This window comes from Schistocerca piceifrons, chromosome 4 (assembly GCF_021461385.2).
Source record: "Schistocerca piceifrons isolate TAMUIC-IGC-003096 chromosome 4, iqSchPice1.1, whole genome shotgun sequence".
Lineage (NCBI taxonomy): Eukaryota > Metazoa > Arthropoda > Insecta > Orthoptera > Acrididae > Schistocerca > Schistocerca piceifrons.
Genome location: NC_060141.1, coordinates 237,326,965 through 237,349,112, shown reverse-complemented (window position 1 = coordinate 237,349,112; position 22,148 = coordinate 237,326,965). Strand labels below are relative to the sequence as shown.

The following is a 22,148-nucleotide window of genomic DNA, read 5'->3' as shown; positions in this document are numbered from 1 at the left end:
TACACTAATTTTCAGTCCATCAATCACTTGTTTATCATCTTATTACCAGTGTCATGCAGTTTCCCTTCTTGAGATCATTCATAGTTACACAATGAGTTTCAATTTATTTATTTATTTTTTCGATTGGAAGACTGTAATTTGTAGTCTTTATTCCAGCTTTTATAATTTTCATTATCATTGCATAGACTGCAATCTTGTTAATTAAGGGAGGATCATAGGTAGCTAGTTCTTGTGGAGTGTAGCTGCAGAGTTGAATTTTCTCTTTTGAAAACATTATTTCCTTTATTTGTGCATACTACAGTATCCATTTGTTTATTGCAGATTTTCTCACACTTTAATGCTTGTTCCTCACATTCATTGGATTGTGATTGAAGACTCTGATCATAAAACTAACCTTGTTAAAGTTTTTCTTATGAAGACTGGTATTCCCTACACACATCTAGCAGCTTCAACTCCTACTCGATGGAAGCAAAAGGTATATAAACTATTTAAAGAGAGAGGAATGTTTATAAATTTGGAAACCACATTTAAATTTTTACTTTGCTTGCAAGAGGATATCTTCATAATGTTATCTCCTCTTTCATACTGCCCTGTGTTAAACACACTGCCTATATTGTAATTAAAATTGAAACTATATCACTTACTTTTATGAATTTAGGAACCCAACTGGAAGAAGCATCGTGGTGTCTTGCAGCGCAATACAGCACTGGAGTGGATCCGTAACAATTTGGCTGCTACTAATGAAAGTGGTGGTGTCCTCTTCTTTGCTGATGACGACAACACTTACAGTTTGGAGATCTTTGATGAGGTGATAAATTGTAACTCTTTCATTAGTTCAGAAATCTCTTTTATCCAGTTACTTTATACTACTGTGTATGCTTAAAAAGAATGAATCTACAATAGGGGAGCAGGAAATAACAGAAAGAAAATGGTACAAGTGGAAATAGGTAGCTCAGTAACAGGAACTCACATGGATAGCCATGCGTGGGGTGCGTGTTCAAGTGCTGCTTCCAGAATGGGCACAAACATTTAGAAAACTTTCAACGTGCCCCCCCCCCCCCTTTTCACATGAAACTTCATGCAAACTGTTAGGTTACACACATTCTATCCAGGGGAGTAAATAGGGTGGCAACGAGGAGGGCATCTGACCATCTATTGAACCATGTATCTCAACATCCTTAATACCCATGTCAGTTCTGTGTTGTTGCAGGAGAAAGGCACAAGGAAAAGAAAAGATAGCTTTCAAACAGGTCACATTCAGTTAGATTGTTCATGCTCACTCTTTAGTGTGGATTATCGCAATGAAAAGGTAATCTGAATGATTTTATTAAGATGACTGATGTATTGTTCAAATTCACTTGAGATTAGTTTCTTGTCAGCTTCTATCACACAGTTAATTGTATGCAGTTAGTTTCAATTCATAGCCAGTTAAGTCTCTGTTTACCCTGTTAAAAGTTTCATTAGCTTTCTCTTTGTTCAATGGTGTACTCATATTTTTATGTTAAACAGTGAATTGTAGTACTATGCACATCCTTGTTCTACATGCCTTAAACTATCCACAGTACATAACAGATTAGAATGGTTAACGCTCATTTAATGGTATTCTTTTTGTCTTGTGCATGAGTCATCAAAATTCTTCTGAACAGTTTTGTCATTTTTACCAGTCTCTCACTTATCTCAAACTTCTGAATGCAGTACACACTGTCCCCAAAATTTAATGAACAGCTAGCTCACTGGCTCATAATCTCAAACAGTATGCACATTCAAATATCAATCTTGCAATGGCACAATACCTTTACACGCAGCAGGTAACTTGTCATCTTTTCTTTTCTAACGTTAAATAATCAGAGCAAATATGGAGCTATAAAACCAGGAATCTTCCATATGGAATTGTAACGGTTAATGTCATGTCCATGTATACTTCACATGCTTTGTAAAGTCCTGCACATAGCAGAAGAGACCCAACAAACTGTTCACGAACTTTAGTCAAAAGTGTATCCATACATTACAGGGCCACCCGTTAATTTATCATCAAAGTCCATGGAAACTTGACTGCTTTAGCGAGTTGTAATGTACCAGGCTCATAAGAAATAATAGGTCTTTCTTTCTCACCTCATGACTAATTTGATCCATTTACCATATAGTCTTCCCACCATTCCATATGTGGCAAGTGTTAGTAACAAAAAACGTGAAGATTTGTTACTTGAGGAGGCACTCACATCTGAGTTTGGATTACATTCACTTACTTCGACTTTGTCATCTCTATCTTCTGATATTCATCGGAATGGCTATTCATCAGTTCCCTTGCCTATGAGAAACATCAAAATTTCCTGAGAGGGGATAAGACAAATTAATAACAAAAGAATAAGCATTTAAGTCATACAGAACAGATGTGACCAGTTCAGAGCTAAATCATCATGATTGCTATTGTGCCAGTTTGTCATCCACTTTATTCAGTTTGTCAAATTAATTACTCCCTAGTTACAGAGTAGTTTGTTAACTCAAATATTGACTCTTCTACTTACTACACTCTAGGAGTTAACAAAACATAAATTACTTTCAGAATAATAAGAATTTGAAAACAGCCTGTAAAGTGATTTCAACATCTGCTACAAAATTGTAGTATGAAAGTAAATTTCAAAAAATACGATATTAGTTTACTCTAGGGATGTGGAGTTGTGATGATAGGGGTTTGTGGGCACTGTTTCAGATGCGACACACTGAGCGTGTGAGTGTGTGGCCGGTGGGCCTGGTGGGAGGTCTCATGGTGGAGTGGCCTCTTCTCAACGAGACAGGCCATGTAGTTGGATGGAACAGCGTGTGGCGGCCAGACCGTCCCTTCCCAGTCGACATGGCAGGGTTTGGTGTTAATCTCAGGTTTTTTCTCAGCAAACCTCAAGCAAAATTCTCCTACAATGTGGAAAGAGGATTTTAAGAAAGTGAACTGTTGAGACATCTAGTGAATTCCTGGGATGAGCTCGAACCCAAAGCAGACAGATGTACAAAGGTATTTAATACAGCATCTTGTAAGCATGTATATACATATTATTATTTTTAATATTAATATTAATAATTCCTCGGGGTTTCTGATGACTGTGCGTGTGTCAATCCAAGGTACTCAGTCACGCTGCAACTATCGCCGGACGTGGGTCTCATATCATTTTGATCACAGTGCATCCTTGTCCTCTTAATTTACCATTATGGGAACAGATTGCCATGTAAATTGCTGCTGTGCTTTGATTGTGCACAAGACTGGGTCTCAGGTGTTGTTTAACTGCCCTTGTTTATTAGTTTTCCATGTAGTCGGATTTTTGCTACCTCTTTCAGAATGCAGTCCCAGAAAGCGTTGGATTGTTGAAATAACTTCGTGGTGTCATAAATCATGGCATGTGCATGGGTGATACAGTGCTTTTCCAAATGACTTTTTCGGCTGATGGTAGTGTGGCATTTATGTTCAGTGCATGTTTCCTGTATTGTCCATATGGTCTGGCCTACATTCTCATTCACTGGCAAGGGATGCGTTAGACACATTGTTTCCAGAGTCCTGATCCTTGACTGATCTCAACACACCTTTCATTTTGGCTGGTGGACAAAACATGCACTTCACATTATGTTTCCAGAGTATTCTTCAAACTTAAGCTGATGTTTTCCTGACTTATGGGATAATCATCATCGCAACAGGTTTTTCTTTGTCCTCGGCAAGCTGTGGTCTTGGCTTCTTCAGTCTCAAGGCACACTGTGTCTGGCAGTTGCTGTAACCATACATCTAGAACCCGGCCCATAGGTGCCACAGTTCCGCTGCTAGATGGCCATATCAGAGAATTTACATGCTCTGAGGAACAGTGTCCTGCAGACACCTTCTCATTGTTTCTCATTGTTAAAAGGCTTGACAACTGGAAGCATGTAAGTGCAAATTTTTGTATCGGTTTATGGTAGACACTGTGTCCTAGTATGACGAACCACATCCAGAAATTGAAGTTGATCATTTTCTTCTATCTCCTCGAAGTCGCGCTTCCACCACCAATGCCCCAGGTCAGCCCCCAGAGACAGTCAGCTGGAGGATGCGCATGGGGGGGGGGGGGGATATGAAGACAGTCCCAACCAGAAAAGGTTGCCTGAGGATGACAAAAAGTTGGTTTGTGGAAATTCTGTGCCTTCTGGACAATGCTAGTGGGCTGAATACCCAAGAAATATTAAATATTTTCCTATGCTGTGGAAACCAAAGATAATACATAAAGTACCACTATGAGGAGGAGATGCACAGTACAATTAGGATGTTTGATAAGCATCGGAACAGGAAGGACTGCCGTGTGGCATACAATGTCTTTCTACTGAGATTCCAAGAGGACAGAATTGTACCATCTTTTGCAAACTTAGTTCATCGCATCAGGACTCTGTCTGTCAACCAGATCACCAGCTTGTCTCTGGTCAAGAATAGGATCAGGTACACTTGACGAGAACTCTTCACACACTCTGTAGTTACCATCAACATTCTCTCCAGACTTAGATGCAGGTAGTGGGTCTCAAGCTAACAGAGCATGGCCATTGGCGGCTTGCAGATAAGCTGTAGAAATATGAGCACCTTGTTGTTAAACCTATTATTAATAAATATATTATTCAGGGGGCATAACTGACAATGTTACCTTATCTGTAGTAGGAAAAGGGGCTAAATTTTGCAGAGACTCCAATGACGCTACCTATGAAAAATTTATTAGTGTCTTGGAACATGTTCTTGCAGTTAAATGGGATGCTGCAGAGGAAATAAGACGTGAAGTGTGACATATTCTTGCTAGGGTTGTTCCACCAGAGCCAAACATTACCAGTGAAGAGAGGAAAGCACATAAGTGGCCCCAAGAAGTTTCGGACAGTTATCTTGCCACCCGTCAAATGAATTGTACAGTCTTGCTGTCATGTTAACCTTTTGCCCTCCATAACCAGACACAGGGCAGCTCTGTGCACTCTTATTTAAATTGCCACTGTACAATGAGGCTGCTGACCAACAGATAGGATATACATAAAAAAATGAGCTTTCATTCAAATAATTTCCAAAACATTACAGTACAAAACTTTTCAATGTATGATATTTTTTGAAACAATCATTAGGGTGTGAGCTGGGTTTCATGTGCGTGTTTCACAGTAATACACAGTTTCATGCCTACCACCTCTTTTTTTCTGTCTGAACACACAGCAAAATCCTTATGCTTGTTCCCAGGAAGCTTGTTGAATGTGCAGCTTTCCACTCAAGCATTCCTCATCATCAAAAGTTGAACAACTTCCTCGTTTTTTGCCCTGGGTTTCTTTCTTCACCAAATAAGTCGCTTAAAACACTTTAATGGAATACTTTGTGAGACAGTTTTTTCAAATTGTTTCTCTTGCAGTGATTCTTGTATAGCAAATAGCTGTTTAACAACCAGAAGTACAGTTTTCATCAACACTTCAGACTTCATTAGAAAACCATAACTGGAAATAAAATGGTCAGATTGATCAACTCCACCCATTTTGAAGTATAATCAAAAATCACATTTGGTTTCATTATTTCTTCCCTTCCCTACATTTGCTGTTTCTATTTCCTGTAAATGACACTGAGGTATTTGCTTTTGTAGAAAGCTTGGGAAAAGTTCTTTTATCTTGCCATGCTGGAACTATCATTTTGTTCTTGTAGAGGCATTTTATTGATTGACCTGAATCGTTCCTATGAGATACACATTCTATTTCAACAGTTCATCAGCTAATGTAACACCTGTACAAAAAAGGTCAGTGTGCAATTGACACCCTGATTGTCCTGTAGCATTTCTGATATTAGCCAGCAACTGAAGAACCAATCTCTCAAAAAAATTAAAGTCTGGAGAAATCAATGACTCTGTTGTTACAACGCCAAAATACGGTATCAAACTGCAGATATAACCATTTGATGAATCCGAAATCATATAAACTCTGAATCCCCATTTTGTTGATTTTTAAGGATTATACATTTTGAATAACACATGACCCTGGAATGATACTAAATACCCATAAGGCGATAAATTTCGAGAAAATAATCACACATTCTTCACTTTATTCAGGCATGACTCAACCTGAATGTTCACATGTGTAGCACACTCTGGATTAGAAACATGAAGTGCTCTGAGAAAGTCTGGAGATGTATGCAAGTAAAACAGTCTGAAAAGAAGTCAGATGATTGTAACCATTCTCTTGAAAAAAAAAAAAATTGTCCTGCTAGTTCTTACATTTGTGTAATGCTGTATTCAGTAGCACACCATGGAAGATTTTCATTTCTTAGTAACATTTCTCCAGGCAACGTTGTGCAAGTGGTGTCACTTTACATATTTTTGCTGTAGCATAGCTGTTTGTTTGGTCTGCTATTTGTTGAAATAGGTTGTCTAGAAAAGTTAACTGAAAGAAACCAGCTGTCAGTGGTGGGACATTACCAGTTTCAGTGATAAAACCACACTTTGAATCATCAAAAGAAAAATCTGTAAAGTTGGTCATTTTCGCACCACATTTGCCATGAATCTTTTGCTGTTCAGAAATGAACAACTCACATAATCAAAACCACTCTCACCATCATTGACACTTAGAGATTCCTCTAAAAGCTGTAAAATCTTTCTCAGAAAGAAATGAATGTGAGGAATTAGCCATAGTGCGCACACGAACTTGAATGTAATAATTCCAACATTTCTTTCAACACAACTGCAACAGTTGGACACAGATTGCAGCACTAAGCACCATTGAAGACTAGTACAGACAGAATCAAGAATTGAGAATGTGATACCCATGAAAAATCGTGTCGAATGAAGCTCAACATCGGATCAGAAAACAAAATTCGTAGTGTCAAGCGCCACTCGATGTTGGAGTGAAAAGGATTAAGTATACAAGCAAAAAATGTGTGACCTATTAGAGGACAATGCCTATAGGAGAACTGAGGATGGTCCTATTAACAGAGTGCAGAGGAAGACCATAGAGCTGCTCAGACACACATTCCCACATAAGAAGACAGAGAAGAGACTTCTTCCACAGGCAGCTGTGCATCGTGGAATTTACGAATTACCTACTGTCCACAAGGAAGGAACGCCACTCCGCGCAATTGTTGACAGCATTAGCACACCAACATGTGTTAGCAAAATACCTGCCAGTGGTGCTCAGCCCCTTTGTGAGCAAATGCCAGCATCACATATGGAATTCGGTGCATTTCATCCAGAACCTCCCGAACTTCAGACTAGGCCAAGAAGATGTTGCAGTGAGCTTTGACGTCATATTTCTCTTTACAAAAGTACCTTGGACTCCCTAAACCTCATAGGAGAGAAGTTTGGGTCAGCAATAACAGAACTGTTCTGAATTCATGCTCACATCAGCCTACTTTCTATTCAATGGAAATTACTATGGACAAGTAGACTGAGCAGCAATGTACTGCCCACTATCACCATTTGTGTCCTATATGTTAATGGAGACATTAGAAGCAGCAGCCTTGCAGTTGGCAGTCTACAAACCCTCGTGCTTTTTTCAAGTTTGTAATCTGGACATCACGTACAAGGCATCTTAATCCTCTGAATTCACTGTACCAGAACATCAAATTCACGATGGAGACAGAAGAAAACAATCAACTTTCATTTCCAGACATGCTCATCACGCAAAGGCCAGATGACACGCTAGGACGTAGTCTACTGCATACCGACAAATACAGGTTTGTACTAACATGGTACCAGCCATCATGCTCCTTCACAAGGAGACGTCTTAAGTGCACTACTCCACAGAGCACGTGGAACCTATGACCGTGGCCATCTGAAAACTGAACTGTAGCACCTGTGGGCTATGCTCTGTAGATACGGTACAGCAACTGCCAGATAAATGTGCCTAAGGCTGAAGAAGCCAAGACCACAGCCTGCTAAAGGAAAAGAGAAACTTCTTGCGACGGTGACTATCCCATATGTCTGGAACGCATCAGAATAATACCCTGGAAACATAACATCAGATGGGTGGTCCGCCCACCAGCCAAAACAAAGGGCTTGTTGGAATCAGTGAAGAATGATCTAGGACTCCAGGAACCAGAAGTCTAATGCCACTGCTGCCAGTGTGGGTAAATATATGTGGGTCAGACTATAGGGACAATACAGGACAGATGCACTGAGCATAAATGCCACACAGACAATCATTAGCTGACAAACTCTGCTGTGGCAAGCAGTGCATCACCCACATTCAGGCCATGAATTATGACAGAACCAAGTTATTACAACAATCAAACACCTTCTGGGATTGTATTCTACAAGAGGCTGTAGAAGCCAGACTACATCGTGACCTAATAAATAAAGATTTTGATTTTAAATTAGCAAATCCTGGGACTCAGCATTCAGCAGAATCAAAGCACAACAGCAGTCTCCAAGAAATTCTGCTTCTGTTGTGGCAATAGAAGACAAGGACACATAGTCACCACAGCAGCAGGGACCCGCGATTTGCACTGGCCACAGCTTTACCGAGGGCCATGTATCAACCCTCAGCATCAAACTCCCCACCCCCCACTGCACCAGGTGTGCCCCAGAGATGGCTGGCAGGAGGCTGGGGGCAGAGGGGGTGGGGAATATGGAGAAGGTGCCTTGCAGAAAACAGTCAGTCATTAGGAACACTTGAGAATGCCAAAAGATTGGCTTGTGCTGAAATATCACATGTTGTGGACACTGCCACGTGGCTGAATACCAAACAGATATTAAAAATTTACCTTAGCAGGGAAAAACTAAAATGACAGTAATATTTAATGGTGGTGGTGGTGGTTAGTGTTTAACGTCCCGTCGACAACGAGGTCATTAGAGACGGAGCGCAAGCTCGGGTTAGGGAAGGATTGGGAAGGAAATCGGCCGTGCCCTTTCAAAGGAACCATCCCGACATTTGCCTGAAACGATTTAGGGAAATCACGGAAAACCTAAATCAGGATGGCCGGAGACGGGATTGAACCGTCGTCCTCCCAAATGCGAGTCCAGTGTGCTAACCACTGCGCCATCTCGCTCGGTGTAATATTTAATAAATAATAATAATAATAATAATACCCGTGGAGGCCCGGGAAACGAATAGGCCTCCGGTATGTTCTGCCAGTCGTAAAAGGCGACGAAAAGAACAAACCACTAATAGGGCTAACCCCCCTTTTAGTGTGATTAGTTGGTTCAGGACAGAACTAATGAAGCCTCGGACAAGTGCTGTCATGGTTGGGAATGACGCTTGAACCCTATGCCCATCCACAATGGTAACGACACTGCTAGTCACATGGAAAATGATTTAAATCCAAATAGAGGTGTTTTGCAGGATATGCTTCCTGCAACCACTCTAGAGGGAAAACAAAGACAGAGGATGAGATGGTCAGATGAAGTTAAGAGACACCTCATGTTCTGTTATTACCAAGCAACAAACTTAGGAACCAACACAACTGGATACAGATCACAAGTGTACGCAACATTTATTACCAGATACCCAGAATTAAAATTTTTAACAGAACGACGACTAGCTGATCAGATCTGCGTAATAATCAAAAGTAACAGGATACCCCAGTGAGAATTAGAAAACATCAAACAACAAGTACAACAAATACTGGAACAAAATAATGTGCAATCAGAAGAAGAAGAAAATACAGTAATGGATTCAAACATCCCAGAGCAAACAAACAAAGAACAACACGCATCAATTAAACGATCAGAGGAAAACGAAATCTTTAGACAGCCACCAGAACAAGCGCAAATAGAACACGAAGGGACACACATGTTAGATATAGAAGAAAAATTTCAGCTGACGTATATAGAATACAAAGACACAAACACAGACATTAGACCATTCTTGCATAGGCCACCAAATAACCCACAAGTCGAAACAACAACAATAACAACTATCAACACAATCATACACAACAAAATAAATGAAAATACAACTATGGAAGAGTTACAACTACTGGTTTATATAGGAGCACTCACTACACTAAATATACACACTAGGCAGAGATCAGAACCAACCAAAACACAGAAGAAACCCACAAAACCAGCATGGCAACACAGGCTACAGACCAGAATAGAAAAACTGAGAAAAGACATCGAACAGCTAACACAATTTATAAGAAATGAAGTATCGGACAAAAAACAAAAAAGTTTAGGTAAAATCTCACAACAAGATGCGATGGAGCAATTAGATGAAAAGAAGCAGAAATTACAAGCATTGGCCAAACGACTTAGAAGATACAAAAAAAGTGAAAATAGAAGGAAGCAAAACCAAACATTCAACACAAACCAAAAGAAATTTTACCAGACAATAGATCACACACATTAAAGTAGATAATCCACCAAACATAACAGACGTGGAACACTTCTGGAGCAACATATGGTCAAACCCAGTTCAGCATAACAGGCATGCCCGGTGGATACAAGCAGAAACAGATGCATACAAGATGATACCACAAATGCCTGAAGTGATAATTTTGCAACATGAAGTCACCCAAGCAATTAATTCTACTCACAATTGGAAAGCCCCTGGAAAAGATAAAATAGCAAATTTCTGGCTAAAGAAGTTCACCTCAATACATTCACATTTAATTAAATTATTTAACAGTTACATTGCAGACCCATACACATTCCCTGATACACTTACACATGGAATAACTTATCTGAAACCTAAAGATAAGCAGACACAGCAAACCCAGCTAAATATCGCCCCATAACATGCCTACCAACAATATACAAAATATTAACTTCAGTCATTACACAGAAATTAATGACACATACAAAACAGAACAAAATTATAAATGAAGAACAATAAGGCTGTTGCAAAGGAGCACGAGGATGTAAAGAGCAACTGATAATAGATGCAGAGGTGACATATCAAGCTAAAACTAAACAAAGGTCACTACACTACGCATACATCGATTACCAAAAAGCTTTTGATAGTGTACCCCACTCATGGTTACTACAAATATTGGAAATATACAAAGTAGATCCTAAATTGATACAATTCCTAAACATAGTAATGAAAAATTGGAAAACCACACTTAATATCCAAACAAATTCGAATAATATCACATCACAACCAATACAGATTAAGCGTGGAATATACCAAGGAGACTCATTAAGTCCTTTCTGGTTCTGCCTTGCTCTGAACCCACTATCCAACATACTAAATAATACAAATTATGGATATAATATTACTGGAACATACCAACACAAAATCACATATTTGCAATACACGGATGATCTAAAACTACTGGCAGCAACAAATCAACAACTCAACCAATTACTAAAGATAACAGAAGTATTCAGCAATGATATAAATATGGCTTTTGGAACAGACAAATGTAAGAAAAATAGCATAGTCAAGGGAAAACACACTAAACAAGATGATTACATATTGGATAACCACAGCGACTGCATAGAAGCGATGGAAAAAACAGATGCATATAAATATCTAGTATACAGACAAAAAATAGGAATAGATAATACAAATATTAAAGAACTAAAAGAAAAATTTAGACAAAGACTAACAAAAATACTGAAAACATAATTGACAGCAAGAAACAAGACAAAAGCTATAAATACTTATGCTATACCAATATTGACCTACTCATTTGGAGTAGTGAAATCGAGTAACACAGGCCTAGAAGCACTCAATACACTTACACGATCACAATGCCACAAATGTAGAATACATCACATACATTCAGCAACAGAAAGATTCGCATTAAGCAGAAAGGAAGGAGGAAGGGGATTTATCGACATAAAAAACGCACATTATGGACAGGTAGACAATTTAAGAAAATTTTTTCTAGAACGAGCAGAAACTAGCAAAATACACAAAGCAATCACTCATATAAATACATCGGCTACACCTTTGCAATTTCATAACCACTTCCACAACCCTTTAAATCACATAACGTCAACAGATACGAAGAAAGTAAATTGGAAAAAGTAAACACTACATGCCAAGCACCCGTATCATCTAACACAACCACACATCAATCAAGACGCATCCAACACATGGCTAAGAAAAGGCAATATATACAGTGAGACGGAAGGATTCATGATTGCAATACAGGATCAAACAATAAACACCAGATATTACAGCAAGCATATTATTAAAGATCCCAATACCACAACAGATAAATGCAGACTTTGCAAACAACAAATAGAAACAGTAGATCACATCACAAGTGGATGTACAGTACTAGAAAATACGGAATACCCGAGAAGACATGACAATGTAGCAAAAATAATACATCAACAACTTGCCATACAACATAAACTAATAAAATAACACGTTCCCACATACAAGTATGTACCACAAAATGTCCTGGAGAATGATGAATACAAATTATACTGGAACAGAACCATTATAACAGATAAAACAACACCACTTAACAAACCTGACATCATACTCACCAATAAAAAGAAGAAATTAACCCAACTAATCGAAATATCCATACCCAATACAACGAATATACAGAAGAAAACAGGAGAAAAAATTGAAAAATACATTCAACTGGCTGAGGAAGTCAAGGACATGTGGCATCAGGATAAAGTTGACATTATACCAATTATACTATCAACTATAGTAGTCATACCACACAATATCCACCAGTACATCAACGCAATACAGCTACATCCAAACTTATATATACAACTACAGAAATCTGTAATTATTGATACATGTTCAATTACCTGAAAGTTCCTAAATGCAATGTAACATATACCGTACAGTTAAAAGGAAGTCACGCTTGATCAAGGTCCGCGTCACTTTCCATTTTTGCCAGACATAACGTCTGAGATAAGAAAGAATAATAATAATAATAATAATAATAATAATAATAATTTACCTGTGGATAAATGAAATGTTCTTTCTCCATACTGATTCTGAATTTTAAATTTGTACAGCAGCTAATTATTGTTTACAATTTTCTGTTCTGAGAAAATTAATAGTACACACCTGAAAAAGGTAGAAGAGTAAAGCAGATCATGAAAACTTCAAATGCATTACTTCTTAACCAAAGATTGCTTTGTGTTTTGCTCAGGTGGCTGTGGCACTTTGTTAGTGGATATTATATACTATCCCAAGCCATTTAATTGGTTAAAAAATACAGCTTCTTGTGTGGGATATATTGGGTTGCAGTTTGAAAATACAGCCATGACACAAAATTAATTAAACAATGAAACTTCCTCGCAGATAAAAACTGTGTGCCGGACCGAGACTCAAACTCGGGAGTTCGAGTCTCGATCCTGCACATACTTTTAATCTTCCAGGAAGTTTCATATCAGCGCACACTCTGCTGCAGAGTGAAAATCTCATTCTGGCTACTTAAACAATGTTTTTCATAGTTTATTTTACAAAGGATGACATAAAACTGTGAACAGCAATCTTGAAAGCCTTTTCATTGTAACACACATAGACACCAATGACACTGTGTAGCAGCAAAGTTTTAATCTGTTTTCAGACAGTTGTAAATCAATAATTAAGTCTTAAGTTTATGATGGTAAGATCGAAGTCAAAGTCTATCAACACGTTTCTCGTATTTCAGTGGATGAAGAGCCTTAACAGGTGAATGCCTTTCTCCACCCTTTCAGAGAGGCTCATGTACTTGGCTTCACCTGGTGAAAGATCAGTGGCTCCCCGCTAGTATGAACACAGAGAGATTGCTGATCTAGATAAGAAGAAGTTGGTACCTGTATGACTTTGTCAGCATCTGAAAACCCAGTGAACAAAATTATGGCTATTATTGTACTGGCTTAGCTTACTGACTGCATAGCTCATGTTGGGTCAGGTACTGATGGCAATGTACATCAATGCTCCAACCAGTTTTCTGGAATGGATAATGAGTGCTACTTTCTGTATTTGTAGCTGTTGCATCCAACATGCTCCCAGTTTCCAGTGGATTCCATACCAGCTTGTAGTCATCTTCTAGTATAACCACTTTACATAATGCAGTTTGTCAACAAAATAGGAAAAGAAAGATTGATACTCACCATAAAGGTGAAATGTTGAGTTGCAGACAGGCACAACGAAAAGAATGTTACCCATTTCGCTTTAGGACAAACCATTCTTCAGAACAGGAAACACACACACAGTCATTCACACTTGACCACTGACTTCGGTAGCTCAGACTAGAATTGTCAGATTGCATGGAAGCAGCAACCTGGAGGGGTGAGGAAGAGGAAAGGATAACGGTACAGGTGGGGGAGGGGGGGGGGGGGGAGAAAAGTGCTGTCTGGCACTATGTGCTAGGACTAGCAGTGTCAGGAGGCTGTGGGGCAGGGAGGGAGGAGGACAACAGGAGAGCAGAAAAGGAGAGGAGCAGGGAAGGGAAAAGACAGACAGATGCATTGGCAGAGGTCGGCACACAATGAGGAGAGAGGACAGAGGGGTGGAAACTGTTCAGTTGAGGGTATGGAGACAGTAGGTTACCTTAGATTGAAGCCAGGATAATTTTAGGAGCAGAGAGTGTGTTACAAGGATAACTCCAATCTGCGCAGTTCAGAAAAGCTGGTGGCGGACAGGAGGATCTGGAGTTTCCATTTTTTTATTTTGTCAACAGTGTGATTTATGTCAATACCGAGATACCATCTTATGGCAATGAGATCCTTGATATTTAACTTGACAGATAACTCATCCTTTATTTGTTTTGTCCTTTCTTGGTCTGCTGAAATAATTATGTCTTCATCTACACAAGTGAGTAGGAAGACTAATGTTTCTGTACATTGTCTACAAAGGCACATGGATCTGAAATAATGGGCTGCAATCCAATTGATGTTAGGGTTGCATTCATCTTGACCTACCACTGTAGGTCAGCTTGGTGTAGCCCATAAATGGCTTTTCTAAGTTTACACAATTTATCATCAGATTTTAATGTTTGGAGCACATCACTTGCCTTCTTGACTATATGATTAACTTCCTCCCTTTCTCTTCTTTTATAAGAACACGCCCAGTGAGCCCGGCTATTCTGTGAATATTACTGTCAATTTTACCATTGAGAAATGAAGCAGTGAATATTCATTTGTGAAACACACAAGTCAAATTTGACGGACAGTGTCATGAATAGTCTAAATGATCCAGTTCTTGAATGGGAGAAAACATTTCATGAAGTGAACTCCAGGCTGTTATTTGAGTGCTATTGCAACTATTCTTGCATTTCATCTCAGCAAAGATCCAGCAGTATTTTTTTAATCCTCAAAACATCGTAAAATCTATTACTCTTTCATTTGTTTGCTTGTTTACAATGTTCCAGGCATTATTTTTCACTGGTTACCTTATTTCATCATAAAGCATCAAACCACTCTCGATATGGAGCATGTAATAAATCATTGATAGTGACATCTGTTGCATTTGCAATGAAGTTAACATCATGAATTGAAATACCTGATCTGGCACAAACTGTTGAGCAAGTGTGACACATGTAGAATTGTTGTTTACACCACCTGATTAATAGTGTAGATACAAGAAGTAGCTGCTTATAATAAGTAATCTTTATTTATGACAGACTGTTTCGGTTTAGTCACCATTTTCAAGTACCAGCAATTACAATTTTGATGAGAACAGGTGTGGATGCCAATGTCATTCATATTAAAGTAGCTGTCTTGTACTCAATGCTGAATCTGTAGTGCATTTTCGATCATATCAGCAGTGTGCTTTTGATTTTTCATGTGTAGAAAGAAGCTCAACTAATTATATTTACTCTCTGCACAGAATACCAAAAGGTTTTGCAGTGAACATTCTTGAGGAATTAAACATTCATGTGTACAAGAGAAAATACCCACAAAAAATATTAAACGAACATACAGAATTTAAACACAAGTACTACCTCAAGAACTTTATTGAACTTCTAGAACATGAACATGGATAAATTGGAAGTAACATATGCAACAACCAAAGATAATTGTAACAAATGTTAGTTATTAAAATAAATTGCTGTTCTGTGCACAATCTTTGTAAACATATATCATCGTAAGGGTGGAAATGTCAAACTGCTGTCATGTCATAATTAACATTTTATTTTCAACATCTTGACATCCTTTATGATCTTATTAAAGCAACGACAGTTACAAAACAGTCCGGTAATGACACAATATGGACGACATGTCAATCTAGATGTGAGTGCAAGACAGCTACTTCAGTGTGAATGACATTGGCATCCATACCTGTTCTCACCAAAATTGTAATTGCAAGTACTTGAAAATGGTGATTAAGCCAAAACAGTCTGTCATAATTAAAGATTACTTATTATAAGCAGCTATTTTGTGTATCTGCTGTAATAATCATGTCGTTATCAGACATATATTATGCCCTAAAGAAGAAAAATTATACATCACATAAATAATCATTGAGGATGAATCCTTCACCTAGAGTGATCAGAAGCTCATATACTGTATGTGGGCACCTTGTTTTTCTTGTTCGCTCTAGCTTTCGTCTGCCACATCCCAGTTTTGTCGTCTTGTTGATCTTGTTGCGTGTAGGCAGAAAAAAGTCTACAAAGCCATAGAATGGTTCATCATCTTTCATTGGGTCTGATTCATTGTTTGTATCACCATTGAAATCTCCTCCCATGGAACTGATGTTGATGCTGCCTCTCTGGTGACAATCTGGTCGACCTTCATAGAAGTTCATGTAAGTTTGATTGAGCTCAATACTTTGGTGATCGAATAATCTTTCATCTTTTGATGCACGAATCCTGTGTTCTCTTTGGACCCACACACAACAGGTCTTTTAACAGAATAGTGTCCAAAAAACCCTTCTTTGCTTTGAGAATAGAACTCTTCTTTGTTTGGCAAGTTATCTAGGATAACAACCATTTGACCAAATGTATGAAGATAGAATTAGTCAGCTTTTTGCTTTGGTCACTTCTCATGTGAGTTGCATAACAGTCCTTTAGCTAAGCAACAACTTCTGATGAAGTCAGCTGTTTTGATGTCTTTGATGCAAAATGATGGTAGTTTTCCTGACTTGAGCAGTATGCAGTGAGCCATTTTGACCAATGAGCAGTGGTGGTGGTGGTTTTTTGCAATACCATTCTGCAGGGGCGTGTATGGAACTGTTATTATAAGGATGGGTCAATTTTTTCATCACAGTACTAATTTCTGTTGTCTAATTTATTTTATAACCATTTGATTCAGAATTAGGAGTTTCGAATTGAACTAATTTATCTACAACTTTACCTTTATGTCAAAGGAAATTTACAAAGGCCACAAACAGTTTTGCACCACCTTGAGATGTTTATTTTGTTAGCTCAAAGCTGATGAACTCAGAAATTTTGAGTTCCCTTCCCATTAATTTTTCCTTCAAGACAAGTAGTGTTCTAGTGAGATAGACATCACTGAATTTCAAACCTTTCAAATTCTTGTATATATGGTTCTCGGGTGAGACGTCGGATGTCATAGTGAAAACTCCACAATATTTCGTCAGCGCAACTGGCCAACATCTTCAGGTGCGATGAATACACTGCTAAGGCAGGACCAGAGCCCCCTATTTATGCCAGTCTTAGGCAGGAAGTGCACATGCGTGGAGGCGCCAAATTCAATGGCCAATAGCGACGATATCAACCGATAGCTGGAAGGACAACGGCGTCACCTACAGGATGAAGAACCAAAGACTTTGGTGCACGTGCGGAGGCTGCCGCCGCTGCTCTGTGCTGCCATCGGCCGCCCCAGCGACCAATGTCGGAAGCCGCAAGCACGGAGGCTGCCGCTGTTACTCTGCGCTGCCATCGACTGCTCCAGCGACCTCTGTTGGAAGCTGCAAGCAAAAATGCGCGTCCACGTAGGCGCCTTGATTATCCTCCCGTTGTCAACAGAATATTTATGTTGCTGGCAAATCGTCATCCATCTTATGACCAATAGTACTCCTCTCTGATCGTAGCGACTTCAATATGGCCAGTGCTGGATCCCAAGCTGTACTAAGCTGAAAGCCCGTGTCTGTTTACAAGATTCGTCAAGCTACGTATTTCCACTGCTTCCTTAATAACACTGTCCCAGTATGAACTAGTCGATGCGAGAATTTTTGTATGTTGATAATTCATAGAATGGCATGTACTGAGACAGTGCTCGGCCACTGCAGACTTTTCTGGTTGCATCAGATGAGTGTAGCGGAGGTGTTCAGTGCATCTCTCTTCTACAGTGCGACAAGCTTGTCCGATGTACGACATGCCACAGCTGCAAGGAATCTCGTAAACACCGGGTCTTCTTATGCCAAAGCTGTCCTTAGATGAGCCCAAGAGAGCTCTGAGTTTTGCCGGCGGACGAAAGACACATTTAACTTTATGCCTCTTCAATAATCTTCCTATTTTTGAAGAGACACTGCCAATGTATGGCAAGATGACCATTCCCTTTTTGTTCTTCGCCTTCTTCCACTTCCTCATGTTGGGTAACCCGCTTCGGTTGTAAGGCACGGCGAATCTCCCGTTTGGAGTATCCATTTTGTTGGAAAATGGTACACAGATGGAGTAGCTCATTGGATAAGCTATCTGAGTCTGATATGGCTCGTGCTCTGTGAACCAACATCCTCAATACGCCACTTCGTTGTGAAGGATGGTGACAGCTGGTGACCTGTAAGTATAAGTCCGTGTGCGTTGGTTTACAGTACAGACCTAATGTGCCATCTTCTTTCCTCCGTACCAACACGTCCAGGAATGGAAGTTCGCCGTTTTTCTCCATCTCCATAGTGAACTTGATGTTGGGATGAAGCGAGTTAAGATTCTCAAGAAAAACATTCAGCGATGCAATGCCGTGAGGCCAGATAACAAAGTGTCGTCCACATATCACCAAAAACACGTAGGTTTCAAATCCAATGACTGGAGTGCTCTCTCCTCAGTCTTCCATAAAAAGATTAGCCACAATGGGTGATGGGGGACTACCCATTGCGACGCAGTCAGTCTGTTCAAAGTATTGTCCATTAAATAAAAAGTTCGTCAAGGTGAGCACATGTTGGAATAAGTCTAAAAGCTCCTGCCTGGCATAAATAGGGGGCTCTGGTCCTGCCTTAGCAGTGTGTTCGTCGCACCTGAAGATGTCGGCCAGTTGTGCTTACGAAATATTGTGGAGTTTTCACTGTGACATCAGACGTCTTGCCCGAGAACCATATATACAACATGTCCATCGGGAAAGCCTGAAGCAACACTTTCAAATTATTGTTTTTGAGTGTTTTGATCCTTTCTCAAGAGTTAAAGAGGCCTAATCAAACATGCCAGATATGCATATCAGTTTTCAAAACTTTTAGCTCAGCAATGAATCCTGCCTTTGGACCATTTTTTTATAAAAACAAGAAGTAGCCAACTCTGCAGTCACTTTGATTTTACCATTGATGGAGCAAAATGCCTGGAGAGCCTCAGGTTTTCACCCTATACCTTTACACTGGGGGTATGGCAGCATTATCGTAGCACACTTCCCATTCCATAATGTGTTCATATGACAAACAACACATTTTTTTTGTCTATCTTTAAAGTGTCAGTGTCTTGAAACAGCATATTTTCATAATTTACAAGATGTAACACCCGAACCAGCTTTGTAAGCTGTAATCGAATACGGCAGTACTTGGTTCAGGCTCTGATATAGAAAGCGATTGTGCACCATTGATAGATGAATGCCATAAATTTGGACTATTTTGAAGACGGCACGTTCTCCCTTTGCATCACCCACCATTAACTGAGATGTGTCAACTGTTGACCTAAGTATGCATTTGAAGGTAGCATTCTATTGTTGTTAACACACAATTTGTACCCGAGTGTTGTTTTCTTGCTGCCTGCCTTTTGAATCGTTCATTTTATGTGTTGTTGATCTGAGTTGTGAAAGTAATTAAAGTACACTCCTGGAAATTGAAATAAGAACACCGTGAATTCATTGTCCCAGGAAGGGGAAACTTAATTGACACATTCCTGGGGTCAGATACATCACATGATCACACTGACAGAACCACAGGCACATAGACACAGGCAACAGAGCATGCACAATGTCGGCACTAGTACAGTGTATATCCACCTTTCGCAGCAATGCAGGCTGCTATTCTCCCATGGAGACGATCGTAGAGATGCTGGATGTAGTCCTGTGGAACGGCTTGCCATGCCATTTCCACCTGACGCCTCAGTTGGAGCAGCGTTTGTGCTGGACGTGCAGACCGCGTGAGACAACGCTTCATCCAGTCCCAAACATGCTCAATGGGGGACAGATCCGGAGATCTTGCTGGCCAGGGTAGTTGACTTACACCTTCTAGAGCACGTTGGGTGGCACGGGATACATGCGGACGTGCATTGTCCTGTTGGAACAGCAAGTTCCCTTGCCGGTCTAGGAATGGTAGAACGATGGGTTCGATGACGGTTTTGATGTACCGTGCACTATTCAGTGTCCCCTCGACGATCACCAGTGGTGTACGGCCAGTGTAGGAGATCGCTCCCCACACCATGATGCTGGGTGTTGGCCCTGTGTGCCTCGGTCGTATGCAGTCCTGATTGTGGCGCTCACCTGCACGGCGCCAAACACGCATATGACCATCATTGGCACCAAGGCAGAAGCGACTCTCATCGCTGAAGACGACACGTCTCCATTCGTCCCTCCATTCACGCCTGTCGCGACACCACTGGAGGCGGGCTGCACGATGTTGGGGCGTGAGCGGAAGACGGCCTAACGGTGTGCGGGACCGTAGCCCAGCTTCATGGAGACGGTTGCGAATGGTCCTCGCCGATACCCCAGGAGCAACAGTGTCCCTAATTTGCTGGGAAGTGGCGGTGCGGTCCCCTAAGGCACTGCGTAGGATCCAACGGTCTTGGCGTGCATCCGTGCGTCGCTGCGGTCCGGTCCCAGGTCGACGGGCATGTGCACCTTCCGCCGACCACTGGCGACAACATCGATGTACTGTGGAGACCTCACGCCCCACGTGTTCAGCAATTCGGCGGTACGTCCACCCGGCCTCCCGCATGCCCACTATACGCCCTCGCTCAAAGTCCGTCAACTGCACATACGGTTCACGTCCACGCTGTCGCGGCATGCTACCAGTGTTAAAGACTGTGATGGAGGTCCGTATGCCACGGCAAACTGGCTGACACTGACGGCAGCGGTGCACAAATGCTGCGCAGCTAGCGCCATTCGACGGCCAACACCGCGGTTCCTGGTGTGTCCGCTGTGCCGTGCGTGTGATCATTGCTTGTACAGCCCTCTCGCAGTGTCCGGAGCAAGTATGGTGGGTCTGACACACCGGTGTCAATGTGTTCTTTTTTCCATTTCCAGGAGTGTATTTAAATTGCAGGTGTATGTGTGGCACACAAGGACAGAAAAACCCGTTCTTAGTGGTGAAGACAGATTACGGAAAGCGGGTAAACGGTCAGATGCTGGAATTGAAGTATAGATCTTGGTAGACTGCAGCAAATGAATTAACATATCAACATTCCTTCTGTTGTGAAATCACAGTATTAATTTATATTGAGGAGTATGGTAGAAATAGTTTTTTGTGTGTGTGTGTGTGTGTGTGTGTGTGTGTGTGTGTGTTTGTTTCAATTGAGTTTTTTATTTTGTAAATAACAAAAGTTAAATCATTGTTGTACAAACAAGAAATAGTTATTTATAAGTTTATGAAGGTTTTATTTTTCAAATCGTCACTTTTGTAGACACTGATTTTGCTTTATTACATCTCTGTTTCTACCACAAATGATAAGTCTGCTCTTTTATCAGCTTGCAGTTAGTTTAATATTGCCTACTTGTAACTGCCTACTGGTTATTATTATGCAGCAACGGTAAGTAAAGCTATCCTCTGCCCAAAGGTAAACTTGAAATTCCATGCTTTATTGTAGTCGTGTCAGTGTAAGAAGCCTCCTGACAGTTGTAGTGGGCTGGGCTTGGCAGTGTCACTCATCTATCTCAGCCAATCACTTAACACATTTTTGTAAATGTCAGTGGCAAAGCCTCAGTGTTGCTGCAGCTCTACAGAAAAACTTTTTTTTTTCCCCCCCACATACAGCCATTTGCACTTCGCATTCAAAAGCTGGAACAGCACTGCTAGCTGTTAGGGGTTTTCTTACGCTGACATGACTATAGGCGTGGTCCTATTGGAATCGGCATGCACTTGCCTTGCTCTAACCTTCAAATTGACTTAATATGGCCAGTTACAGGGCAATCTATAATTTCATGTGGTCACTGCAGCACAATAGAACTTGTATTTATCACATT

The 22,148-nt window shown here is 40.3% G+C and overlaps 2 protein-coding genes across 2 annotated transcripts in view; one reads left to right on the top strand and one right to left on the bottom strand.

Moving 5' to 3' along the window:
• LOC124795748 (peptidyl-prolyl cis-trans isomerase B1-like) overlaps positions 1-82 on the bottom strand; it is a 57,354-nt gene extending 57,272 nt beyond the window's left edge. The window contains exon 1 of the mRNA XM_047259832.1: positions 47-82. Coding sequence (XP_047115788.1) covers positions 47-82 — 36 coding nt within the window. The remainder of the gene's footprint in view (positions 1-46) is intronic.
• A 255-nt stretch (positions 83-337) lies between these two features.
• On the top strand, positions 338-21,330 carry LOC124795747 (galactosylgalactosylxylosylprotein 3-beta-glucuronosyltransferase I-like). Its single transcript, XM_047259831.1, is given in 4 exon segments — positions 338-475; positions 659-808; positions 2,711-3,007; positions 21,232-21,330. Coding segments are annotated over 4 exon segments (684 nt in total).
• The last annotated feature ends 818 nt before the right edge of the window (positions 21,331-22,148 follow it).